The sequence below is a fragment of the Mytilinidion resinicola genome, assembly GCF_010093595.1.
Source record: "Mytilinidion resinicola strain CBS 304.34 unplaced genomic scaffold BDZ99scaffold_27, whole genome shotgun sequence".
Lineage (NCBI taxonomy): Eukaryota > Fungi > Ascomycota > Dothideomycetes > Mytilinidiales > Mytilinidiaceae > Mytilinidion > Mytilinidion resinicola.
In genome coordinates this window covers 406923-430739 of record NW_022985463.1, presented here as the reverse complement: position 1 = coordinate 430739, position 23817 = coordinate 406923, and the positions used below count along the sequence as shown (strand labels likewise).

Below are 23817 nucleotides of genomic sequence, written 5' to 3'. Positions count from 1 at the left end.
GCGGGTGCGACATTTTAAACACGCGATGTTATGTTCCTGAGACTGCATATTAGTCCGTTGATGTAAACTAGCTGATAGGAGGGTACGGGACGTTGTCGTCGGGTTTCGGCCGTTCCAAATTTGTAGCGCACCGCGTTAGGAATAGCTTCTATACAGTGTAGCATTCCTCTCAGGCAACCATCAGGCATCACAAGGAGCGACTAAACCGTCTACACTACAATCCAATATAAAACCAAAGCGTCCCAAGTATCCAGAATCGTCTCTTCATCTCATCAGTCTGTTCATCTCCTAGTTTAATTCAATCACCACCATCACCATGCACATCAAAACCATCGCCATCGTCGGGGTAAAAGCTCACCACCACAGGAAAGTATCTCACGCACCATCTAACCACCCAGCTCCCAGCCCCGCGGCAACGTCGGCACCGCCTTGATCACCGAACTCCTCGCCAACCCAGCCGAATTCACCATCACGGCCTTAACCCGTTCGAACTCTCCCTACACGCCTCAGTCCGCGGCTATTGAAGTCATAGAGGTCGACTTTACCTCCTTGGACTCTTTGACGACTGCCCTGAAAGGCCAAGATGCAATCGCCATTTGCATCCCCGGCGGCGCCGTCCGCCTCGATTCCCAGAAGCTGTTATTGGACGCGGCCATCGCAGCAGGCGTTAAGCTCTTCTTCGCAGACGAGTATGTCTCCAACATCCGCAATCCAGCATACGTCGCCATGCCGGCGCAGTTTGTGGGGGACAAGATCGCAGTGAGGGCGATGTTGGAGGAGCGGAGTGCGAAGGGGGAGATCTGCTGGACGGCGTTGAACGGCGGGCCTTTTTTTGATATGTGTGAGTAGTAATCACTACTATTGCTTTGATGGTTGTAAGGATTAAGGGGCTTAAGGACTTGTTCTAATGTGTCACAGGGCTCACGAAAGGTCCAGCGGGTTTCGATATTCCGAATCGCCTAGCTCGTGTCTACGGCACTGGTGACAATCAGGCTTGTTGGACGCCGCTGCCTGTCATGGGGCGCGCTGCGGCAAACATGCTGCGGAACCCGGGTCCGTTTCTCAACCGGGCGCTCTTTATTTCTGGCGTCAAGGGGCTGTCGCAGAATGCATTGCTCGTGGCATTGGAGGAGCAAGTTGGGAAGTTCGAGGTCACGCACGTGGACGTGAAGAAGATCAAGCGGGAAGCGGAGGAGGCGGGGAAGAAAGGGGAGGTGGGGAAGTGGATGAAAGGGATGACGGTCAATTCGAACTTCAACGAGGAGGAGAGCCATTCGGACTTCTGGCATTTGGTGGAGAATGACCTCGTCGGTGTGGAAGCTGTTAGTGTGGGAGAGGCGGTTAGGGAGACGCTTGAGAGGTGTGGGAGGAATGTCAAGGTTGTGGAGGCTTTGTTTCGGGTTGGCGAGGAGTGAGTTCTGATTTACACTCACAGGATCGTGACATCATGCAGTCTCAGAAATGGAACCTCCGGGGGTGTCTCCAGGGCGCAGGAAGGTGTGCTAGTCGTATGGGCAAATGGTGTGATTCGCCGTGGCAGTCAAGATATAGCGAATCCACAACCTAGTGTCGTTGCTCTAATTCGCACTCTTCATACCATTACATCTTATAGTCCCCCCCGGGGGTGCCTTTAAGGCATATGAAGGTGTGCAGTTCTTGTAGACAATAGATCTGATTTGCAGTGGTTGTCAGGACTATGGTAGAATCCTCTATCCAGTGCCGTTAGTCTAATTCCCACTCTCAGGATCATTACATCTTGTAGTCTCAATATGAAACCTCCGGGAGTATCTTCAGAGTGTATGAATGTATGCAATTCTCACAGAATATAGCTGGGATTCAGATTGGAACGCAAGACTATAGCAAAACTCTCTACTCAACGCAGTTGGTCTAATATGCACTCTCAAGATCGTTACATCACGTCGAGTTGAATATAAGACCCCCGGGGGCGTCTTGATGGCGTATGACTGTGTGCAGATCTTACTCGCAATAACTGTAATTCACAGCGGCTTTCAAGACTATGGTAAAACTTTCTACCCAATGTCGTCGGTCTGATATGCACTCTCACGATCATTACATCACGTTGATTCAAAAACGATGCCTCCAGGGTGTCTTCAAGGAATATCGGAATGTGCGAAATGAGCTGTGATATCTGATCCCAATCAGTTCCATGGCCTAATTGATTAGCTACCAACGGCATTCTAGTATAAGGCCTCAAGAACATGACATCACGTGCATCTAAAACTCAACGATGTGAGAGGTGTTTTTAAAGTATATTGGAGTGCGCAAAGCCAACCGGAGATATCTGTGGTATCTAATCGGTTTCAAATTCGTAGCCTTTCGCTAATGAGTCGCTGTTTCCAGGCGTGTCTTTTGTATATTTTAACCACCCCTTATTTCACTCTATTAGCCAGACTACAAGCGACTGAAGCATATCTCGGGCTTCTTGGTTTGATTCAAACCTGCATCTTCCCGAAGGGAAGCGAAATGGATTAGGGTCAAACTCTGAAGTATGCAGTTTGGGATTTTTGGCAGCCCTAGACACTTCCGCGAGATGCCTTGCCTTGTACTTTATAAATTCCAGTCCCTCTTCATCATTGGGCCCACTCACAATTCAGAATCTCATTCCAGCTTGTATCAACCACGGTAGGTCGCAGAAACACGACCAAATTACCAAAGGATGCCAGTCACCATCAAGCCAAGTCCCCAAAGCGAGGGATTCAACGTTGACCCATCTGTTGACTCAACTCAAGCTCTTCTACGCGAAGCATCCAAAGCGTGGGGAGGGCTGCGAGAACGACACTACCCGGATCCAGAGAGTCGACCAATCCTCAGATCTTCTTTTGACGACCTCGCTACTAGGAATTCGTCCGTCATCGTTCCGTATGGGAACGGGTTTGTCACTGGAATCATTCGCGCATTCCAACAGGATCTACATCTTGTACTACGACCGGACGATGCTTGGCTTTGCATCCTCACGCAGTTCAGCATGTACGTCAACGCCAACGCCGAAGAACTGCGGTCTCTCTTCGTAAGTCACAAGGGGAAGAAAGAGCTCGTGGTTGATGCTCGTCCGGAGCCTGTGGCATATCTCGATTGCGGCAAGATGTCGCAGCACATGGCGGATCTGATCAGCGACCATGTTGTAGACCCAAAACTCAAGGACTGGATTATGCCACGGTTTACTACCACAACCCACAATGACAAGTCTATTGCTGCTGTGGTGATGATGGGTACATTGAAACGTTACTTCGACTACGCTTTCAGGGGGGGATGCGGTTTTCCATCCGTCACTCTGCTGGGCGAGCCTTCTGATTGGGAGGAAATCCTCCGCAGAGTTGAGGAGCTTCCCAGGTACGGCAAAGAGGCGAAAGAATGGAGCAAACTTTTGGTACCCATCATCAAGCGCTTCATTGCGACGTTCTTTATTCCAGAGTCTCAGGAGCTCAAGGACTTCTGGCTACGCGCCTGTCACTCCATTGGCAAGGATGGTAGTGGTGACATTGAGACTTATTCTGGCTGGCTCACGGCTTTCTGCTTCTGGAACGATGACAATGACAAAATTAAGCGCGTGCGCAGTTTCTCCAACAGCCTGCACGGCACAGATCGCAAGCAGCTGGTTCTGGACGGCGTTGCCTACCCCATCATCCGTCCAAATGCGACTCCTGACGGTGTTGTTTTTGTTCCGGTCAAACTCCAGGATTTTGCCAGCGGAATTCAGTACCAGACCACGATGATCGCGGGCTTGGTGGGCATGGAAGGCGTACGTACTGACGGGCGGCTTACTACAGTTCAGCCTAGCTCCGGGTGGTGGATGCTGCAAGATTCCAAGTCATCGATGTAGTTGTAAAACCTATCTTGGATGTCGTGATGGTGGTAAGATCATGTCAAAAAAGCTTCAGGAGTTGACCTAAGAGATAGGAAAATGAGTATTGTCTGCTTGTTGGAGATGCATCTTTGGGGACATTCTTGGACTATTTCGTGAATCTACTCTTTCAAACAAAAAACATCATGCTTCTGCTAATAGCTGAATCTCTGAATCCTTTGACAATATGCTAGGGCCGTTGCTAAACGATTACGCACCGTGGCCCTCCGACCCCTTTTTCTACACACACCATCCCCCTTTGCTAGACGCACCAACCTCTTCCTAGCTAATTTACCGTTTTCTAATTAGCTAGATCAACGGACCGACTCCCCTTCCAGAGCGTAACTACTTTTAAATACGTACTTTATTGCTGCGACCTCCGCTATAGAGCCGTCCTCTGTATAGTTCCTTCGGGCGATCTTGCTGGGCAACTCGTGAGGTAGCTCGTGAGGTGGTTTTTGCACTTGCTCAGGACAATGCGATGAGTATGCGGATGGACTTATGGATAAGGACTTCACGTAGATGCTAGAGCTCTGGTTTACTCTGATGATGAAATATCGTCTACGTCCATCAGACCCCAATCACGTCCGGCATGCTCGGAACACTCTCACACCTACCAGTAGTGAATGTTTCAAAGGAAAAACCTGCTTTCTTCTTTCTACTAGCTCTAGACCGTTCGACGTTTTCCGACCGTGAGCCCACGACATCCACTAGAACGAATGCGCTGCGAATATCAGTCACGTTTTAAGTAAAACAGCCATCCAAAACTCACCGGAACAGTGCTTTCACTTCCGCAAGCATTGCACTTCCCAGGAGAGTCAGTGAAGACCCAGCAACCTAGTCATTCCAAGGAACGTGCTTACCGTGACAACATGAGTGCTCCCCGGCCGTGGCTGCTGAAGCCCCTGGAGTGGATTATCCTCCGTGGTCAGGAGAGTATCATCTGAGGTGCATGACTTGCATGTCACTAGAACGATCAATATTATTAGCCTATCGAACTTGCAGAGGTAGAACAGATTGTGATCGTGTGTGTCCATGGCTTACCATACAACCCCCGATACCGCCCAACCACCTTCCCAACCAGCGCTTCCTTGAAAATCCCCTTAATGACTAGGTTCCCGTCGTCGTCCGGCTTTCCGTTGGTCCCAAGTTCCCAGAACAAGAATGCGGTCCTGATACACATATCAGCTCACATGAACTACCTACCCTACGAGAATCACGCCGTGACTCACAAATGCGCCTCCTCCCGCCGCACAAACCTGGCTATTTCCGCGATGTTGGTGAAGATGGTCTTCTTCCGTCCAACATGGACGAGAACCGGGTCCGGGAATGCCGTGGTCTTCACTTCAGTCGCCACATCTGGGTAACTCGGATCTACCAGTTCTTGCGTGGGAGGCGCGGGGCTGGGTACGAGGCGGAGGCGGGCCTCGAACGCAGCGACGAGGGCGTGCGATTTCGCGGTCTTTGCGTTTTTGCGTTTCTTCTTGTGGCGGAATATATCCTCCGGCTTAGCATCGTCTACGCCCTCGTCATGGACTCGATCATCCTTCGTGAAATTGCTAGTATTGTGGTCATCCGGAAGGCGGGCATGGTGGGCGCCATCTTGTCTAGCGTCGTCTTCGGTCGTTAAATCAATCGTGATGCGCAGATTTGCGGTTTCCGGAATGTCCATATACTATTTCGAAATGAAATGTCAAAGCTATGTATGTAGAGAGAAGGAAGGGTTGAGATATCGATGTTGTAGTCTGGCTGATGTCATGGGTGATCGTCGTGACTCACACGAGAATCCTTCAGCATGGATTGGCCACGCCCCTGTCGCCTCGTCTATTTCTTTCTCTATTCGTGGTTTCAATTCTTTTTCAGCCTTATATAGCTTTTGTGGAGACAAATTGAAATCATAGTCAAACGTAAATTTGAGGAGATATCTGAAGAATGACGGATGAGAAAAGGTTAGTTCTCAAACATTTTCGACGTGCTTTCAAGTGGGACTACTACGAAATTTGGATTTGGTAAGTGAATGATGGCGGCGAGATGACGTCGTGCTGGCTGCAGAAGAAGCCTCTAAATAGGCCTGGAGCTGATTTGCTTTCAGTTGACCTGTGTGTTCTTAAGACGAACTTTGGGCGTCTTTCTGTGTAACAATCGCTGCAGGGCTTTTGTCGGGATCATGAATTTTCATCCCGCTGTCTTGCGTCGCTTCAAGGTACTGGGCGCCTTAAGCGGGTTGCTCATAGTGCCATCAGCATCCTCTTCGGTCCGTCTCCTTGACTGTGTAGGCGCGAGGGCCATTTCGCTCCTCCTAGATCTGCCTTTTCGCATGGTTTCACGGAGCTCCCCAATTCGCTCGCCGAGTTCCGCTCCTCTATAAGCAACGAGAAGACAAACACTTCCAATGACGGCGGTTAACGGGAGCGCAATCTCCCAGAATAATAGCTGCGTATTCTTCATGCTTCTTATGTCGGCCGCGCTCATCCCAAGGAGACTGGCAACAAAGGAAAGCGGGAGAAAGACGAGCGTGACCAAGGTGAAGGCCATGATAGCCTTGGAGCTCCCCTCTTCGGCGATTTCGATGTTATATCGAAGGACCTGAGTAGCTTTATGAATTTGATCCTGAAGCTGTTTGATCGCTTTCTTAGTATCGCAATAAGCCGCCGCCATTCCCTCGAAGAGCGGCTCCTCAATGCGCTCGAAGGCATTTATGCGTACGCGATCCGTAATCCGGTAACTACTGTTATCAAGAACTTCACGGAGCGTTTTCAATGCATTATTCTGCTGCGAGAAGATGGAGCCGATAACTTCCGTTTCCTCTTCTAAGAGACAGAGCTCCCGAAGTATGCGCTTAGAAGGACGTTGGCTAGCATTATAGCGCTAGGGCAATTAGCATATGATGTTCAGGGTCCCTCGTGAGCAGAAAATGTACTCACGAGGCTTGATAAATGAGCGCTGTAAAGCTGACGGATGTCCATGTCTCGATGTAGAGCTCTCCCTATAAGAAAGCTTAGAGAAATGAGGACGGTGGTTTCCGGAGGACTAGATATCGTATACACGATGGAAGTGCCATCACTCGATCCAGTATGCGCCATCACCAGTACTTCGTTTTCTGCTTTTGACAAGGCTTTGTCGGCCAGGATCCCATAGTGTGCCGCCAGGGCCATGTTATCGCGTAACTCGGACTAAGCAGAGAATTGTGGGACACCCTTTTAGTCGTTTAAAAACCGAACGGTGTAAAGAGCGGTATAGATGAACTGGAACAACTTCTCGGCTGATTTGACTGCAGCGGGTGGAAGCAGGTAGTTACTAGATTTACTGTTCTTCTCGTTCACAACACTGTTACGTAATTGTATGGCTTTGTACAGGAGCTTCTTGGTCCGCCGATTAAGCGTGCCTATCAAGTTGGTCTTTCAGTGTTTCGGGTCTCCATTTCTAAACCCGCTGTTGACACAAGCCAATGTCCAAGGTTCGCCTTGTAAAGTTCTACCCTGGAATTGTCTTTTTTTGGAGGGTGAAAGTGCTGGATATTGTTGCAACGCATCATCGATGTCTGGGTATCGGGCCGACTTGAGACATGACGCACAATCTTCGAGTGGGTCGGCGAATTCTTCCAGCTTGTACATTGGCATGTATTCTTTATCTGGAACATCGTCCACGACGTAGATGTGCGTGGAGCTGCTGGCTGAGTTCTGCTTTTGCAAAACCTCATTTTCTTTACAGATACGCGCGATAATCTACGTTCAGTAAGCAAAGCCAAAAACCCTAAGGTTCAACAAACGTGAAACACGTGCATCGTTTAGAAAGACCTCGGGAATAACTACTTACTTTGTTTATAGCATCAAATGAACCCCAACACTTTCGCAGCAATGGGTGAGGATAGTGTTTAGGCACGAATTGTTCTATCAGTTGCTACGCGGTTGAAACAAGCGAGACCCTTTCAGTACACAGTCTCGACGTTTGCCACTAAGTTACGCGCCTAACCTAACTAATCGGAATTGGATTGCTTTTCGTTTTGCCAATGGCAGAACGTTTGGGAAGGTGCGTTGCCTTTGGTTTCGACTCGCTGCTAGTACCTCCGCGCCCTTTCTGTAGAAAAGCAAGTTCGGCTCGAATATCAAGGGGCGCCGAATTCCCTTGGAACTCGAATTCGAGATCATTGATGGCCTTCTCAGGAATTTCCACAAATACCTCTCCAAGTCTGTAAGGTGTCAAGAAGGGATGCTGAGAGGTCGCCGGGAGGCCTGCATCGTCTCCTCCATTCTTGTGAATGTGTTCTTCGATCACCGAAAGAGTAAGTTGAATTAGAGCGCCATCGTTTTCGACACGTGGTGGAGTCTGAGTGACCGAATCCCAACTTTCCTTGTCTTCCTCTAACTCACTTGGCCAGGCGAGAAACGGTGGGACTTGTAAGTTGATATTGAGCTCTCTTATTGCAGGCGGCGGAGAGGCGTCCCGGGCATCATTTGTCGCAGACGCTTTCTTGTCGGTGTTTTTTCGCCCAGTTACCCATCTCTTTGTGTCGGGAAGCGGTTTCGTCCCAACGGAATTGTCGTACCGATCTGTTCTTTGGTGGCCAACGGGCTTGCCACGCGTTTTCGGCCTGCGAACATGGGCATATTCGGATACTTTCGTCTTATTTTGCTCTTCAGCCAGGGTTTTCTTACTCGGAGCCTTGGCTTGGAGGCGCCTTGCTCGCAGCCGACGGGTGTGCTCGAACAATATATTCTTCTGCTTTTCGTCCAACTGCTGAAGTATGGTTATGTAGTTATGGTCGTACATATCATATTCAAATGGAACATCGTACCAAACCAAAGTGTCAATCTCTACATGGTATTTGTGCCATTTTAATGGTTCTTTTTGGGCTTCCTGACGCTCAAAGAGTAGGAGTTTTTCTGCCTGTTCTACCGCAATCCGTCTTCGGACTTCGTCTTGTCTTGCCATTTCTTCCTCGACCCGTTGTTGGACTTCGGTCTCAACTTCGTCGGCATTTCCCTTCAACGCTAAGGCCTTCAATGCTTCGAAACCCTTCTTGATAACTTGTTCAAGATCCGGATTCGCCGGGTCGAGCGGTTGCGTCTCGCTTCCCAGGGTAGCCTGTGTGGATTGCGTCTTGTCTTTTGAGACCCTCGTGCCATCTAATGCCTGAGATGGATCAGAAATAGGGCTTGCGCTTCGGACAGCAAGACCCGAACGCTCATCGCCTTTCCCTTCCGAATGTTCGACATAGGAATCTCTAGATTGGTCCGCATTAGGAGGAGAATCTCTGGAAACCGAAGGCTCCGGTTCCATATCTTCGTGGTCTGAATCTACCGTAGGCTGTAAGGCTGCGGTCTTCGTAATTCGTTGACGCTGATCGGTCGAAGAATCGAAGCTACTTGATGGGCTTTTCCTACCGGAGCTGGCGTTGAAGGCGTCATGTCGTGCATCATCTTCGTCACCGGGATACACCTCGTTAGTCTCATCATTGTATTCCAAAGAGTCGGACATGCTCTTCTCGTGTCCTAAAGGCTGGTGATCACCTATTAACGATAGCGGCGAAGTATTGCTCTTCTGGTCTTCGAGGCCAGGCCCATTCGATTTCGAGCTCTTGGATCGTAGCCCATTATCGTCAATGGACCCCATCCTTGTCGGGTTTGAGTGCTTGTTCTCGGAAATAAGAGAACCTCTAGATCGTATGTCCACGGAAGAAGGCTCCCTAGTCTCAAGACCGATCGGAGCTTTCCCTATCGCATCGGGCGCTGGGTTCTGTCGATTGCGTAGAAAATGTTAGGAGTGCTTCCGTGCAGCGGCGCGTAATGCAGTAGCTTCGCTGTATTCTAGTCTAGAAGACTCGGCTTTGCTAGGACGCAAGAAGACTCTTGGCTTCTCAATATTGCGCTCCAGTGACTTTACATTGTTCACTACGTAGCCTTGACTCTGGAGGCGCTCTTTTGTCTCTTCGACATTTCTGGCTAGGTCGGTGTCATGGCCGGCAGCTATGGGAACTGTCCCTCCACGTCTTGTAAAATGTCAGTATGCTCCTTTCTTCCGTGGTGTCGTAAAGTCATACCCTACTTGTGCCACCGCCACGGTCATTCTATCGCGATCGTCCTTGCTCTCATCCGAGCTAAGCCCAGCATATTCAATCAAACGAGTTGGAGCCGGTGCTTCCACATTCAAAGGAGGAGGTGGTAAATCGGCCTGTTTGCGGCTGAGGCGAACATAGACGAAAACCGACCTTGCAGCTCGTAGAAGACCTGGCCATTGCCGATCATCTAGCTCTTCCGTGTTATGTCCGGAGTGAAGTATACAATCTCCTATCGCGAAGTCGGCGTCTATTAGGCTGTATTGCTTGATGCTTTGCTTGAGTCCCTGAAGGTAGTCAGACCTACTTGGTTTGATACGGGTTAGAGGAAGGCTGCGAATATACATACGAGAAATGTCTTGCACTTTTCAATCGGGAGGTATGTTACTCTTCTCAGAAAGTCTGTCACTTGCACCATGCTTGGCCCATTGGCGAAGAGTTTTTCTTCGTTGACGAATTCAATAGTTTTATGTTTGCCGAACATCTCTCGGAGCGGTGACGGCCCACATGTGATTACAGTTTCTATCACCAGTATTAGAGACAATCCAAATAGCAACGGCACCACCTGCCCAAACCGGATTTCAATATTACAACCTAGAGCTGGGGAACACGGAGGTACTGATCGATTTTTACGCCCCTGAACTTTCGGAACATTTGGTCACCATCTCGGTCCAATGCAATTTCTCGGGTATATGATGATTGAAACACGCTTCTTGGAATATGTAGCGAGGCGTCTGGCGCTTCTGGCGGTCTCCACTTGCCGATGTCGAAATAAGGGGTCTGGACGGCTTGGGTCCGTCCCATCACTTCGAAGCACAGTCCCGGGCTGGATGAAGCTTCCATAAGCGGACTCTTCCTCATAGGCCTCTTGGACCTTTTTGAGCAAGCGCAGGACGACTGGGATGAAATCGTCGTGATAATCTAAAGTGGTATTTTTAACCAATATCTTCGGACAATCATTAGCGGACACGATAGAAGTAGGACGAAGGCGTTACCTCAAAATCTGCAAAGGATATGCTCTCTGTTTGATAATGTCTGGTTGATCCAAGTCAGACGCTAGGCGAGCCTCTAATCGACCGCACTTACACCCAACGTTTATGTGTCTTTAACGTCGCTGCCTTTCGACGTTTGGGGATTTGAGGTGGTTATGACACGAAGCTTAAAATCCTCCCCATTATCGTAGAGCGTGGAGGCAACGATATCCAAATTTTCCCGGTGGACTTTCAGCCTTGGGTCGAAGGTCGTCGTCTGGCTTGCTAGTTCTACATGGATGCTATGGGTCGAATGTGAGAATGTGATCATTGTTTTGCTCATACTCCACTTCGTCGACGGATGCAACTTCGGCGACCGATCCGGCAATATCAGCAACGTAGTCAGACATCCTTGGGACCTGATATTTCGCGGAGTTGCGATGGTGGGAAGCCAGAAGGGTTGCCCTGCCTATATACCTTGGCAATAACTCACCCCTCCCGACGCCGATCGTCGATTTTGGTCTTGGTATTTTCAGCCGCACCCTAGTTCAGCTAATTTATAACTACATAAAGAGCTCGTTATAACGTCCATGATGTACATACCGTGAATATACGCTATACCGTTCTACCTTCCGATTACCGTTCTAATATTTAGCGGACACTGACATTCGACATAACGTTCACACACGCTATAACATTCATACCCCCGGGAACATTAGATGAGCTTCTCGTGCCTACTCGGACGTTGCCAACCCCCCTGCGTATATGTGGATGAGAGGCAGTATCTTTTTAAGACAGGCAAGTTTCAACAAAGGCCCGATTTACGGCTGCCGAAAGGGACTTCATCTCGCTACGCAAGAGAGGATTGTTCGTTCATATCACTTGGCTTTGTGGGGTTGAAACGATGTAGATTAGAGTTGCGAATCTCACTCTTGGATCTAGATGCTTACTCCAACCCCATCCCCTCCTTAATCATCGCCAACCCTCTCTCCTTCAACTTGAACTTTTGAATCTTCCCACTAGCATTCGTTAGACGGACACACCCATATCATTATTCGGACATACCTTGCGGTTTTCGGATACCCATCCACCCAAAACACATACTTCGGCACTGCAACCACACCCGTTAGCCCAGCCCAACTCCCCCTCCCTTAACCCCCTCCCTCAGAACACCACTCACCTAAATGATGACTCAACTTCCCCCTCACCCACTCCCTCACCTCTTCCGCCGTCACCCTCTTCACCCCATCCCCCCCGGCCTCCTCATGCCTGACCACAAACGCCCCCACACACTCCCCATACCGCTCATCCGGCATCCCCACCACACTCACCTCCGCCACCCCCGGGTGCGCAAAAAGACAGTTCTCCACCTCCAGCGGATGAATATTCTCGCCGCCCCTGATAATCAAATCCTTGATCCGCCCCGTAATCTTCACATACCCCTCCTCATCCATACTCGCCTCGTCCCCCGTGTGCATCCACACCCGCCCCTGCGCATCCGGCACCAGCACCTCCGCGCTCCGCTCGGCGTCGCCCCAGTACCCCGTCATGACGCTGTAGCCCGCGACCGCCAGCTCGCCGCGCGCGTTGAGCGGCAGGATCTCGACTGGGTCGGCAGGGTTCACGACTTTGGCGGCGATGTGCGGCAACAGGCGGCCGACGCTGTTGATACGCTTGTCCATGGGGTCGTTGGTCGTCGTCATTGCGCTCACCGGGGAGGTCTCGGTCATGCCGTAGCAGATCGTTAGTTCCGTCAGATTCAGGCGTTTGTGCAGTTTACGCATTATCTCGGCGGGGATGGAGCTGCCGGCGGCGATACCTGTGCGCAGAGAGGGGAACGAGGTGTAGGGGACGGCGCCCGCGGCGAGGAGCTCGAGCTCGGCGAGGAACATGGTGGGCACGCCGTAGAGGGCGGTGGCGGCGTATTCGTGCACGGAGTGCAGCGTTTCGAGGGGGTTGAAGGATTCGGAGGGGAAGATGATGGCAGAGGCGTGCGTAGCTGTGGCCATGTAGCCCAGGATGCTGCCGAAGCAGCTGTGGGGGGTGTTAGGAGGATGAGTATGGGAAAGGGGAGGAAGGGGTGGACATACTGGAATAGGGGCGGGGGACAAACGACGACGTCTTCAGGTGTCAGAAGCATGCGATCACCGATGCTATTACCGTTGTTGAGGATAGAGCGGTGTGAGAGACATGCAGCTTTTGGCATAGACGTTGTGCCGGAGGTGAACTGGATATTAACGATATCATTGCGGTCGAGTCCTTGGTCCGGGAGAGCGTGGCCTGAACCTCCTTCTTCGAGGACGTCCTCGTAGCGAGTAGTGCTTTTGTAGTCTAAGGGGTCAATTCGGCCGTCGGAATTGTTGACCATGATGACGCTTTTAAGAGATGGGACGAGATCGGATTCTACATTTTCATTTCGACCACCCTCTAAATCCGGAACCATGTGTGTGAGAAGAGGTATATTAGATCTCGGATCTTTCCGTGGAAGATTTGTTTCAGCGCCGATTATGAGCTGGGAAGCTTCGAGGTGGTTCATTGCGGATACTACCTGCATAGCGTTGAAAGCTGGATTCAATGGGACCTAGAACGCACGTCAGCACTTGAAGTATACACAGTAGAAAAGCGACTAGGTTCATACCAGTATCGCTCCGAGCTTGAACACAGCATACGTAGCCTTTCCATCACAATCAGTTCTTGCACGGCTTCACAACCCATTCATGAATAGGTTCTATACCGTCGCATATTCAATATTATTCCCCAATGACACAGCCACCCGATCGCCCTTTTGCACACCAAGTGCCGCTAGGCCCCTAGCTAGAGCATTGCTATCGCGGTCGAGGGCTTCGTATGTGAGGCGGGTTTGTTGGTGTCGTGATATCACTCTAAGAAATCTTAATTAGCTTCGAGCTCTCTCAGAGTGGTTTTAGACATACGCAGTCCGATCCCCATGCTGCCTCACGACACCGGCGAAGTGTTCACCGACAGTTTGCTCGAGAAGTGGTGGCTATAAGCTTGAGTATTGGCGTTCAAATGGGAGGCCTAAGGACCTACCTCGGACGGCCCGACGCTGAACGACTGGGTAAGCAAGCCGCGTCTGCAGCTCCGGAAAGAGGAGCGGAAGCAAGCTCGTCTGAAAAGAAGAGAGGGCAGCATGATGCTGTTATTGAGGCATGGAAATATGAAAAGATCTAAAGATGTGAAAGGAAGGATGAGCTGTTCTTTCAAGCATCAATTGAAGCTGCAGTCCTAGGAAAAAGGAGGTTTCAGCCTCTTCAACGACTTTACTTAGATATCGCGGTATATTTCAAACGTGATTGCCTTTGTAAGTTTCATGGTCCGAGACTGGTCAGAAAAGAGGACGAAGGAGCAGCGGAATGACGAGGCCGAGAGTTGCAGGGGAAGCTCGGGCTTTGCGGGGTTTCCCTTTGCCCTGATTATGAGGGGTTAGTGGGCGGGGCTGCGAGCTCCCTGACTCGCGTTGTGCTGCCCGAGGTGAAATGCCGTACTTGGTAAATCTCGGGCTTTCAAGTTGACTTTACATAAAGCTTCGAAACACGGGTATCCACCAATCTCTTCTTAGGGTATCGAGTCTAGTCTAATAACTCCCTCAATGAAGGTTCGACGTTCATATAGACTGCGTCCTTTGCAACGCTTCAAATCATCACATCACCATGTAAACAGCAAGAAAGTTCAAGAGGCAAGGAACCCTTTATTTAAAATTACAGATTACGCTTTTGTTTCCAAGCCATTCCATCATTACCCATCCGCTCTACCATCCTCACTTACTGGAAGTACGACGGCATTTCCATGCTACGACGGTAGATGGTGCTGTTACCAGTGTAATTCCCACTTTGCGTTGTGAAGTCCGACACAACACTGAAGTTCTCGATTCTGCCGAGCAGAATCTCCAGCATGCGATATGCCACACCAGGCGCATACTCCGGCAGCTCATGGCCTGCAAGCTGGGTCTGGTAGAACGTGAGCCCACGCTCAGAGCCCCAGAAGCCAAGCTCTCCAGCGCCAGTCGGGAAACCCAGGTTGGTCTCCGGGTGGTACGGTGCGTAGAGGGGAGTGCCGGGGTACTCTTGCAGACCCTGCTTGCCGCCCCAGGTCATGTTCTGGATGGCGAGGAGGGTGCCGTTCGTGTTGAGGAGCATGTCGAGGTTGCCGGAGCCGATGATGGTGTTGTTGGTATAGTCGATGACGCGGGCGAGGACGCCATTCTGCGCAGGGCCGAGCGACTGGTCGCTGCGGGATTGGTTGTTGTTCTCGCCGTCGCCGAAGACGTTAACGTCGGTGCACTGCATCCAATTGGTGCCCACGGGCGCGTGAATGGCCTTCTGCACATCGGTGCGGTTGAAGTAGACAGTGGCTCCCGGTGGGCTGTAGTCGCCGGTGTTGACTATCCCGAGCACACTGTAGGGGTGCGGGCAGGTCTCGGTGATGTGGTAGATGTTGTAGCAAGGATTGACTGCTATGATGGCGGAGTAGAAATTGTCGAATTGATCGCAAGTGTAGTCCTCAGAGGCATAGGGGTCGGGAAGAACCGGGAAGGGTTCCTGAGGAGGAGGGAAAGTGAGGTACTTTTCCTGATACTGGGTATAGTTGCAGAATTCGTTATGTGCGCGCATCTCATCTAGGAAAGTCTCATTCAGGTAGAAGAGATTGTTCCAGTATTCGACGAATGCCAATTGCACAACTATGGCATGTTAGCTAGCCGATACGACTGTTGGGAGCATCAAAATTACCTTGTTGCTGGTTGGTCTCGTCACCAATTATGGGATCGTTGATACCAACACCAGCGAGGTTATAGTAGTCGGTATCATCGGCAGTGATGAAGGCGTCCGCAATGTACGGAACGTAAAAGCCAGCATAGCTCTCGCCCGTGAGATAGACCTTCCACTTGTGGACGTCAAAGGTATCGACGAATTGCTTGTAGAAGCCGATGAACTCAAGACCAAGTTCGACCTCGTTGGTGATGTTGGGAGTTCCCTGGGTGAAGCCGACACCAACGGGCTGCTCGACCCACACCATGTTGGTCAAGTTTACCCAAGTGTAGGGGTTAGGGGTGGGAGCAAGAGTGCCCGCATCCCAAACGAATGGACCGTTCTCAGTAAGAAGACCAGAGAGGGAGCTGCAGCCTGGGCCTCCGTTGAACCAAATGGTAATCTCTTCGCCGGGATTGGGGTTGGTAGACGGGAAGAACCAGAAAAAGAGCTCTCGCGTTTCATTTGGGTCGTCCGAGATTGGCAGCAGACCGGCGTAGGACTCGCCAATGTCGAATGGGACGTCGGGAATGCCCGTACCATTTACGGCGAACTCTGCACAATACTCAATTGGAGTTCGCAATTGAAAGGAAGAGAGTGCTTACCCTTGGTCTTTTCAGTCAACCAGCGAGAAGCACGTTTTTGCAGCTTCGCATTGTGGAAGGGCTGTCCAGGCTCCCGCTTCTCAATGGTAGGACTGCGGACCTTGTTGAAGGCACCAAATCCATGGGGGGTGCTTCCGGCAATAGCAGTAGACGCGCAAAAGAGCGTAGCGACGCAAGCAAGTGAGAACCGCATCTTGGAGTACTAGGAATGGACAGAGGCTGGATGAGAGAAAAACCGCAGAGAACGAGGAGGGCCCGGTATTTGAAGGAAGCACATCATGACGGAATCTCATCCGCATGGACAAGGTTGGTGGACCGGGAGACAGCTGCTTGCCCAATATAGCAGGAGCTGTAGCACATAGGAAGCGGGCTATAGGGAAGGATTGGAAGCTTCGTAGGCTGCCATGGCGGTGCCGGTCGCCACAGCCGCCCAGGGCAGCTGTTCTCAAGCTTTCCCCAAGCTTCTTGGCCGTAGCTTCGATGAGGCCAGTTGAAGCCGATTGGAGCATGGGTGCTGGGGATCGGGCCAGCTGCTCCCCGGGTGCAGTCGTCGTACTGCGTTGAGGCCAGAAAGGCCGTCCATTGATCGAACTCACATTGCATGAGGAAGCCTGCCGGGACCAGTGTCGAGTCCACCAGCTGTGCCAGCCCGACCGGGCAGGAGGTCGCGATGCCGCCGCGGCCATGACGAGAGACGCAGGTCCCCTCTTGAGGCGGATAGCCCGACCTGCCGACCCGGGCATAGCGGCCGTGTGCGGCTGTGGGGGAGCGTCTGCGGTGAGTGGTTGAAAGGCTGAATCGAACCACAGCCCGAGGCGCCGTGGAACAACCTACCGGGTGTGGCACAAGCCCCCCAGATTGCCCGAAGCTTATCTGCAGCAGCTACCATCCAATCACGCTCAGGCCATCTGTGATTCGTAAAGCTGGGTAACTGTTGCGAATTTGCCAGAGGAGCACAGGAGCACAGGAGCACAGCCTTCGCCGTCTCCGAGGGCCGCCTGTAAACGCTCTTGTTAACGATCAACTGCCTCTTCGACAATAGTGCAGGGACCGACCGATCTCTTAGGAGTTCTTCCTGGCGAATTCTGCCTTGCAGGATGCTGACGACCGCAGTCTCAGGTAGACCTCCGGAAATGTCTAAGGACGGGCGCAATCATCGAGGCTCATGTTCTCAGACCTACTGGTATTGGCAGATGATCTTCTAAGAACGAAAATTCTAATGTTCCTCTCTATAGCGTTGGCTCTTGCTCCGTTTATTGCTGCCAAGCACAGCTTACTCATCAGATTCGCCAGTCACGTGAAAATCACGTGCCTACGCCACCGAGGCACCACTTCAATCAAGGCATGCCTTCAGACGAGGTGAATGTATAAAGAGAGACAATTCAGTGTTATCAATCGCTTCTCTCACTATCCCAACCCCCAATTCACGATCTCAACTACCCTTCCCTCCCATCTACTCATTTCCCTTCCAGCTGCCTCAGAATCGCATCGCAACTCTCCTTCGCATCCCCAAACAACATCCTCGCATTCTCCATGTAAAACATCGGATTCTGCACATCCGCATACCCACTTGCCATCCCCCGCTTCATGATAACCACCTTCCCGCTCTTCCACGCCTGCAGCACCGGCATCCCCGCAATCGCTGAGCCCGGCTCCAGCGCAATCGGGTTGACCGTATCATTCGCACCAATCACCAACGTAACATCAGTGTCCGCGAAATCGTCGTTGATCTCGTCCATCTCGAGCACGATGTCGTACGGCACCGAGGCTTCGGCGAGCAGCACGTTGCACTGGCCTGGCATGCGCCCAGCGACGGGGTGGATGGCGAAGCGGACGTTGACGCCTTTGGCGCGGAGGATGCGCGTTATTTCCGAGATGGCGTACTGGGCTTTCGCGACGGCCATGCCATACCCGACCACGATGATGACTTTCTCGGCGTTCACGAGGAGGTCGGCTGTTTCATCGATGTTTGTCTTTGTCACTTCGCCTTCGATCTTGACTGAGTTTTCCGCTGGTCCTGCGATACCTCCAAAGAGCACGTTCGTGAGCGACCGATTCATCGCTACACACATGATGTAAGATAGGATGGAGCCGCTGACACCGATGAGTGCGCCCACAGACGTGAGTAGCGGGTTGTCCAGCATAAAGCCCTCAGCCACGAGGGCGAAACCGGAGTACGCATTCAGGACAGTGATGACGACAGGCATGTCAGCGCCTCCAATTGCAGCTGTAGTGGTGTAGCCTTTCGCGAAGCTGAGGGCGGTGTTGGCTGCTAGACACGCGGCACCAATCATAGGAGCTCCCGGGGCGGCGACGAGAAAGGCGCCCATGGTGGCTACGTTTGCACCGAGGAGGGAGCTGTTGATGATGTGGCGGCCGGGGAGAATGCTGGGTTTCGAGGACATGCGGCCTGCAAGTTTCATGAAGGCGACTATGGAGCCTGTGAAAGTAACTCCGCCTGCATATACGATTAGCGGTAGGTGATGGTAAAGGCGCACGAGACTTGCCAATGAGAACACCCAAGTACGCGCTGACCATATGAAGCGTGGAAATATCTCCAATGTGCGCCATAACGCTGCCAATGCTGGTGAGAACAGCCGCTAAACCGACAACTGAATGCAATGCTGCTACGGTCTGGGGGAGACCGGTTGGTGTGATGCGTCTACCAATTGCCATGCCTACATATGGAATTAGCATTGTACACACCTCTAAGGCTGAAGGTTCAGTTCACACCAATAATGCTACCAACACCAGCAACTCCAGCAAATTGCAGGAGTACATCCGCGGGAAACCCAACGGCAGCAAGAGACGCAATTATTCCGGATGAAACGCCTAGTATACCGAGCATATTGCCCCGGCGTGCTGTCAACTGAGAGCCAAGACCAGAAAGAGAACCTGGAACGTCAGCTATGATACTGATAGGATTATGCTTAACTTACCCATGCAGAGGACACTGCTGACTAGATAGCCGGCCTGAACTAGACCAGCCATACCCGTACTCGCAGCTGCAATATATCCACCACCGAATACCACGGCTGGAATGGCATATAGCCACGGGTATTCTGGTGGATCAGTGGGACCTGTATCGGATGTCAGCTCGATTTTACTGTGGAGTCTTGGATTTTAGAGGAACATACGTTTGAACATGTCTAGCATGCGTTTCGTAATGACGAAGCCGCCAGAAACATTCACAGATGCAATGAGCACTGAGAGAGCGCCTAGAGCCTGAGGAAATGTTTGAGGTAATATACCACCACCCATAATGAAAAGACCTCCAATGCCGACCATGCCTAGTCCAAAAGGTCAGCATCGTTCAGCGTTTTCCAGGGGGAGATTTCTTACCTGAAATCGCATTCGTCACGCTCATAAGAGGCGAGTGTAATGCCGGAGAGACACCCCACACAACTCGATACCCAATCAAACTCGCAAGCGCAAATGTAAATGCATTCGACATGAAAATCGGACCCGTCAGCTTTCCGAGAACTACTGCCGCTGTCATCCCACCTGTCACTGTGGCAACTTCTCTAGACGCTTTCTGCCATGGTGTCAAAGCCACTACATTTGCTGCTTTTTCCGCTTCCGCTTCGACGAATGTTTGTTTTGGAGCTGCTGGTGGTGGAGGCGCCGGACGAGGTGCGACGGGGAGAATCTTGCCGTTGTAGGTCACAATTGAGCCACGTGCTACCTCGTCTTTGAGATCGACGTCAAAGTATTTGTCTTTTGTTGATAATGAGAGGAGGAATTTGGTGATGTTGTTTGAGTATAGTGTGGATGACTGGGTAGGAAGTCTTGAAGGTAGATCGGTGTATCCTGGAAAGATGTTAGTATGGACCAGAGTGTGTGGTTGAAGTACTTTGAAGGACTGCAAAGCTCAAAGCGCAAAACATACCAATAATCGTAACCCCCTTCTTCTTGACAAGCTGTCCAGGCACCGTAGCCTCACAATTCCCTCCAGCCTCAGCCGCAAGATCCACAATCACGGATCCAGGCTTCATCGCCTCGATCATCTACACAACTCGTAAGCCTACCATTTCACACGTAGAGATTATCATTAGATGTTACTCACCGCCTTGGTAATAAGCTTCGGAGCCGGCTCTCCAGGAATGAGGGCCGTAGTAATCACAATATCCACGTCGCGACACTGCTCCGTGAAAAGCTTCATTTCGGCTTCGATGAATTCCTTGGACATAACCTTTCCGTATCCACCAGCTCCGGAGCCGTCTTCTTTTACTGCGACCTCGATAAATTCGGCACCCAAGGATTCGACTTGTTCTCGGGCGGCGGAGCGGGTGTCAAAGCCGCGGACTATGGCGCCCATGCGGCGTGCCTGGCAACGTTTGCTATAGTCCTTAAGGGGGTAGGGAGAGACTTACCGTGGCTATAGCACTGAGGCCAGCAACGCCAGCTCCGATGACAAGAACCTTGCACGGGGGGATCTACGATGATGTTGGCTAGGATGTTATAAGGACAATGGTTACAATGATAATGTATGTACCTTTCTGAGAACTGTGTTAGCAAACATTTAACAGTATTGGGATGTCAATAGCATCATCAAAGCTCACCCAGCTGCCGTGACCTGACCGGTAAGGAAACGACCGAAATGGTTGGATGCTTCCAGCACTGCCTTGTATCCCGCAATGTTCGCCATCGAACTCAACGCGTCGAACACCTGTGCCCTCGATATCCGCGGTATCATATCCATCGCAAAGCTCGTCACTCCCCTCTCCCCCAGCTTCTTTACTACCTCCCCATTCTGTCCCGGATACAAGAAGCTCACCACCGTCGCCCCCTCCCTCAACGCATCGACCTCCGCATCCGGGCCCTCAATGCTCGGCGCCCTGACCTTCAGCAGAATATCTGCGGACGAGAAGACAGTTCTGCGGTCAACGGTCTGAGCGCCAGCTTGCTCGTAGGTTTCATCCGTGAATTGCGCTTCCACGCCAGCCCCTCTTTCGATGAGGACCCGCGAAAAGCCCTTCTTCAAGAGGAGGGCAACATTTTGAGGCGTGATGGCGACGCGGCGCTCGGAGGGGTAGGTCTCGCGCGGCACTCCGACGGTAAGGGTGCTGTAGGGGCCTGCAGTGAAGGGGGGCGTGGAGGGGATCTCCTCGGCGTGTGGGTCGATGTCGGGAGCATGGGATGCTGGTCTGATGAGCGTGGCTACTGCAGGAGTCGCCGGAACCTGCGTCTGCAGCGGTGCCCATCGCGGCGAGGATTGGCGGCCGCCGAGGCTTGCTGCAGGCGGCTGCAGGTAGAGACGCTGCTGGAGCTTTTCCTTTCGGTGCAGTGCATGCTGAGACGTCGGACGTGGGTGTGACTGTCGGGTTGAGGCGTACAGGCGCACGGCTGGCGATAGGCTCTGCAGGCGCAAACGCGTGCTGCAGCCTCCTGCACGCAGCGTTATGCCGGGTGTCCACATGCTGGCTGGAGGAGAAAGTAGAGAGGGGGTGGAGGTGTGCAGCAGAAGGAAGAAACAGCATTCGCTCTCAATGCCCGGCGCCCAGCTCTCGCAATGCGCGGTCGATGCAGTTACGCAGCAGGAAGAAAGAAGAGCTCACACGACACACGCGACGGCGGAGCTTGCTCGGTTCATAAGGCTCGCCGGGCGCTGCGTCACGAGTGCTGGTCGGTTCTGTCGCTCTCCCACGTTCCTCGGCCGCCGTGCTAAAAGCGGACGTGGGGTAGCTAATGCGGGGTACAAACCATATGAACAGACAGCAAACCAACGCCTTTGTGTCGTGATTGCGACCTTCCCGACCCAGTACAATGCTGCGTGGGGTATCGTTGAAAATGGTTTCATTGGCTGAACTCTGGGTGATGCCCAAAGATACATTGCTCTCCTAGATGACCTTGACGAATCATAACCCACGAGCACTACCCGAGCGCGGCTATAATCGTTTGACCCTCGCTGCGTCCCAGTTTCGTATCCGCTCGCCGTAGATAAATAAGACCCAAGGCACAGGAACCATTGCGAGAGCGAGAAATGCTAGTAGAGAATTCCCCCAACCAATCCCTAGAGAGTCATACATTTTTGGTGCAGCCAGGGGAAGGACAGCTGCCATGATCGATCTGACTATTACACATGCCGCGACTGCAGAGGCGGCATAGACCGTGAAAGCATCGATGAGGTAGGTTGTGAGGCTCATCTATATATGTTAGCGTCCATCCATTACATCAAGCTGGCGCACTTACAAAGAGCAACGAGTTGGCGAGTCCTATGAAGCCGGTACCAGCAATGGGCAAAATCCAGTGCGTCTTGGCCTGTGCCGTCCATCCATACCAGAAGAGCGCAATAGGTGTCGAGATCGCTCCTAGGAAAGCAGGTGGAAGCCGAAACTCTGGTTTCATTACGCCGCCATTTCGAGCCGCGAGTCCCCTGAGAATCCGATCGCTGAAAAGAGAAAACAAGGTAAGACCGGTGAAGAATCCTACTCCCAGTCCGAGGTAAACCAGACCAACCACTCCAGGGCCAAACCCGTATATTCTTTCAAATATTGGCGTCAGCGTGGCGAGTAGGAGGTAGAAGTATGAGAATGCAACACCGATGTAGATGGAGATTGAGGGAACTATAGCAGAAAAGACTAGCATTTTGCCAGCTCTAAGTATGCCGTTCATAAAATGCGCGCGAGGGGACAGGCCTTTGTCGAACGTGGTATAAAGAGCTTGGTTCCCCGTCTCTTTGCGCAGGCGCCTCGTTTTGCGGGATAGGAGCAACGGCATGTAGGATTCACGCCAGACGAGTAACGATACCAACGTCAACGCTCCTTGCTAAAACAAGTTAGTTCCAAATCATGGCCTATTCAGAGGAAATTAGATGATTTTGGTGTCTAGAGTATACGTACCAGAATGGCAAGAAGCCAAAAGGTCCATCTCCATCCTTTGGCTTGTGAGAGGAAACCCCCTGCCACTGGACCGACGACAGGTGCCAGAAGTACCCCAACGGTATAGAACCCCATAGCTCGCCCTCGTCTCTCTTGACGGACCATGTCCGCAATGAGAGCACCGCCATTCGTAAGAGGCACAGCCCCAAATATGCCCTGGACGAGCCTAAAGCCTATCATCATCTCGAAGCTTGAAGAAACAGCACAAGCAATCGTCATGATAAGAAGCCCAATGTTTCCGATATGCTGCACGATCATACGTCCGTAGAGTTCCGAGAGCGGACCAAACAGAATGGGACCAGTAGCCATGCCCAGCACGAAAATTGTCACGACGAAAGTCCCAAGTGCTTGATTGGTCGTATTGAACTCCTCCATGAGTGTTGGTACGGCAGGCGCAAAGATACTTGACGCCAGGCCACTGGTGAAGGCGGCGGCGCTGACTAGGATGATGAGAGTCCAGCGAGTCAATGGTGGCCAGTTGAGTGGGTTCTGAGGGTCTTCTGGCGAGTCCCAAGTGACTACATTGGGGCCAGGTCTCGTCGTCGTGTGCGATTCTGTTAGGATGAGTGGCGGCGAGTCGCCCAATGGCATAGACACCTGAGCCTCAACGTCTACTGCGACGTTTCCTCCTCTTTTTTCGGCCACGGCGTTGACGTCAGCCGTGGAGCCTGCGGTTC

General features: G+C 51.8%; 10 protein-coding genes across 10 annotated transcripts; 2 read left to right on the top strand and 8 right to left on the bottom strand.

Annotated features, from left to right (window-relative positions):
• Positions 1-267: 267 nt before the first annotated feature.
• On the top strand, positions 268-1685 carry BDZ99DRAFT_427400 (isoflavone reductase family protein). Its single transcript, XM_033717158.1, has 3 exons — positions 268-346; positions 406-841; positions 919-1685. The coding sequence occupies exons 1-3, from the start codon at positions 317-319 to the stop codon at positions 1413-1415; spliced, it is 963 nt and encodes a 320-aa protein (XP_033570344.1). The 5' UTR covers positions 268-316; the 3' UTR covers positions 1416-1685.
• Positions 1686-2677: 992 nt separating this feature from the next.
• On the top strand, positions 2678-3841 carry BDZ99DRAFT_482218 (uncharacterized protein; the record flags this gene model as incomplete). The annotated part of the gene is made up of 1 exon (XM_033722467.1): positions 2678-3841. One exon carries the CDS (start codon positions 2678-2680, stop codon positions 3839-3841), a length of 1164 nt encoding a protein of 387 aa, XP_033570343.1.
• Positions 3842-4303: 462 nt separating this feature from the next.
• BDZ99DRAFT_171623 (translation initiation factor IF2/IF5) lies at positions 4304-5785 on the bottom strand. The gene is made up of 6 exons (XM_033712978.1): positions 5095-5785; positions 4907-5034; positions 4726-4829; positions 4635-4667; positions 4480-4586; positions 4304-4423 (listed from the first exon to the last, which is right to left on the bottom strand). The coding sequence occupies exons 1-5, from the start codon at positions 5532-5534 to the stop codon at positions 4530-4532; spliced, it is 762 nt and encodes a 253-aa protein (XP_033570342.1). The 5' UTR covers positions 5535-5785; the 3' UTR covers positions 4304-4423; positions 4480-4529.
• On the bottom strand, positions 5786-7130 carry BDZ99DRAFT_171684 (uncharacterized protein). Its single transcript, XM_033712979.1, has 3 exons — positions 6908-7130; positions 6787-6848; positions 5786-6730 (listed from the first exon to the last, which is right to left on the bottom strand). Exons 1-3 carry the CDS (start codon positions 6921-6923, stop codon positions 6038-6040), a joined length of 771 nt encoding a protein of 256 aa, XP_033570341.1. The 5' UTR covers positions 6924-7130; the 3' UTR covers positions 5786-6037.
• Positions 7131-7834: 704 nt separating this feature from the next.
• Positions 7835-9497, bottom strand: BDZ99DRAFT_576261 (uncharacterized protein; the record flags this gene model as incomplete). The annotated part of the gene is made up of 1 exon (XM_033728565.1): positions 7835-9497. Exon 1 carries the CDS (start codon positions 9473-9475, stop codon positions 7835-7837), a length of 1641 nt encoding a protein of 546 aa, XP_033570340.1. The 5' UTR covers positions 9476-9497.
• Positions 9498-9619: 122 nt separating this feature from the next.
• Positions 9620-10401, bottom strand: BDZ99DRAFT_526729 (uncharacterized protein; the record flags this gene model as incomplete). Its single annotated transcript, XM_033726167.1, has 3 exons — positions 9620-9851; positions 9903-10204; positions 10267-10401. 3 exons carry the CDS (start codon positions 10399-10401, stop codon positions 9620-9622), a joined length of 669 nt encoding a protein of 222 aa, XP_033570339.1.
• Positions 10402-11410: 1009 nt separating this feature from the next.
• BDZ99DRAFT_468332 (acyl-CoA synthetase/AMP-acid ligase-like protein II) lies at positions 11411-14046 on the bottom strand. Its single transcript, XM_033721218.1, has 8 exons — positions 13940-14046; positions 13822-13892; positions 13623-13770; positions 13527-13562; positions 12979-13469; positions 12069-12922; positions 11954-11999; positions 11411-11907 (listed from the first exon to the last, which is right to left on the bottom strand). Exons 1-8 carry the CDS (start codon positions 14039-14041, stop codon positions 11835-11837), a joined length of 1821 nt encoding a protein of 606 aa, XP_033570338.1. The 5' UTR covers positions 14042-14046; the 3' UTR covers positions 11411-11834.
• Positions 14047-14405: 359 nt separating this feature from the next.
• BDZ99DRAFT_427395 (alpha/beta-hydrolase) lies at positions 14406-16489 on the bottom strand. The gene is made up of 3 exons (XM_033717157.1): positions 16260-16489; positions 15637-16209; positions 14406-15587 (listed from the first exon to the last, which is right to left on the bottom strand). Exons 1-3 carry the CDS (start codon positions 16450-16452, stop codon positions 14671-14673), a joined length of 1683 nt encoding a protein of 560 aa, XP_033570337.1. The 5' UTR covers positions 16453-16489; the 3' UTR covers positions 14406-14670.
• A 958-nt stretch (positions 16490-17447) lies between these two features.
• Positions 17448-21793, bottom strand: BDZ99DRAFT_468329 (PNTB-domain-containing protein). The gene is made up of 11 exons (XM_033721217.1): positions 20822-21793; positions 20791-20792; positions 20633-20697; positions 20326-20586; positions 20149-20266; positions 19602-20069; positions 19397-19549; positions 19199-19339; positions 18993-19154; positions 18767-18937; positions 17448-18717 (listed from the first exon to the last, which is right to left on the bottom strand). Exons 1-11 carry the CDS (start codon positions 21676-21678, stop codon positions 17717-17719), a joined length of 3399 nt encoding a protein of 1132 aa, XP_033570336.1. The 5' UTR covers positions 21679-21793; the 3' UTR covers positions 17448-17716.
• A 354-nt stretch (positions 21794-22147) lies between these two features.
• Positions 22148-23731, bottom strand: BDZ99DRAFT_399858 (MFS general substrate transporter; the record flags this gene model as incomplete). Its single annotated transcript, XM_033716151.1, has 3 exons — positions 22148-22405; positions 22452-23027; positions 23102-23731. The coding sequence occupies 3 exons, from the start codon at positions 23729-23731 to the stop codon at positions 22148-22150; spliced, it is 1464 nt and encodes a 487-aa protein (XP_033570335.1).
• Between the last annotated feature and the right edge of the window lie 86 nt (positions 23732-23817).

Coding starts and splice junctions, on each gene's coding strand:
- BDZ99DRAFT_171684 (XM_033712979.1), bottom strand. Junction 6,731..6,786: donor GCGCTCATTTATCAAGCCTC/GTGAGTACATTT, acceptor TAATTGCCCTAG/CGCTATAATGCTAGCCAACG.
- BDZ99DRAFT_171623 (XM_033712978.1), bottom strand. CDS start 5,534: ATGGACATTCCGGAAACCGCAAATCTGCGCATCACGATTGATTTAACG. Junction 4,668..4,725: donor GGAGCACTCATGTTGTCACG/GTAAGCACGTTC, acceptor TCTCCTGGGAAG/TGCAATGCTTGCGGAAGTGA. Junction 4,587..4,634: donor GAAGTGAAAGCACTGTTCCG/GTGAGTTTTGGA, acceptor TGATATTCGCAG/CGCATTCGTTCTAGTGGATG.
- BDZ99DRAFT_427400 (XM_033717158.1), top strand. CDS start 317: ATGCACATCAAAACCATCGCCATCGTCGGG. Junction 347..405: donor AAACCATCGCCATCGTCGGG/GTAAAAGCTCAC, acceptor CCCAGCTCCCAG/CCCCGCGGCAACGTCGGCAC. Junction 842..918: donor CGGGCCTTTTTTTGATATGT/GTGAGTAGTAAT, acceptor AATGTGTCACAG/GGCTCACGAAAGGTCCAGCG.
- BDZ99DRAFT_427395 (XM_033717157.1), bottom strand. CDS start 16,452: ATGCGGTTCTCACTTGCTTGCGTCGCTACGCTCTTTTGCGCGTCTACT. Junction 16,210..16,259: donor GTTGACTGAAAAGACCAAGG/GTAAGCACTCTC, acceptor AGTATTGTGCAG/AGTTCGCCGTAAATGGTACG. Junction 15,588..15,636: donor CGAGACCAACCAGCAACAAG/GTAATTTTGATG, acceptor AACATGCCATAG/TTGTGCAATTGGCATTCGTC.
- BDZ99DRAFT_468332 (XM_033721218.1), bottom strand. CDS start 14,041: ATGCTGCCCTCTCTTCTTTTCAGACGAGCTTGCTTCCGCTCCTCTTTC. Junction 13,771..13,821: donor CAGCATGGGGATCGGACTGC/GTATGTCTAAAA, acceptor AAGATTTCTTAG/AGTGATATCACGACACCAAC. Junction 12,923..12,978: donor TGTCCCCCGCCCCTATTCCA/GTATGTCCACCC, acceptor CACCCCCCACAG/CTGCTTCGGCAGCATCCTGG.
- BDZ99DRAFT_468329 (XM_033721217.1), bottom strand. CDS start 21,678: ATGTGGACACCCGGCATAACGCTGCGTGCAGGAGGCTGCAGCACGCGT. Junction 20,070..20,148: donor GAAGGGGGTTACGATTATTG/GTATGTTTTGCG, acceptor ACATCTTTCCAG/GATACACCGATCTACCTTCA. Junction 19,155..19,198: donor CAGCAGTGTCCTCTGCATGG/GTAAGTTAAGCA, acceptor CTGACGTTCCAG/GTTCTCTTTCTGGTCTTGGC.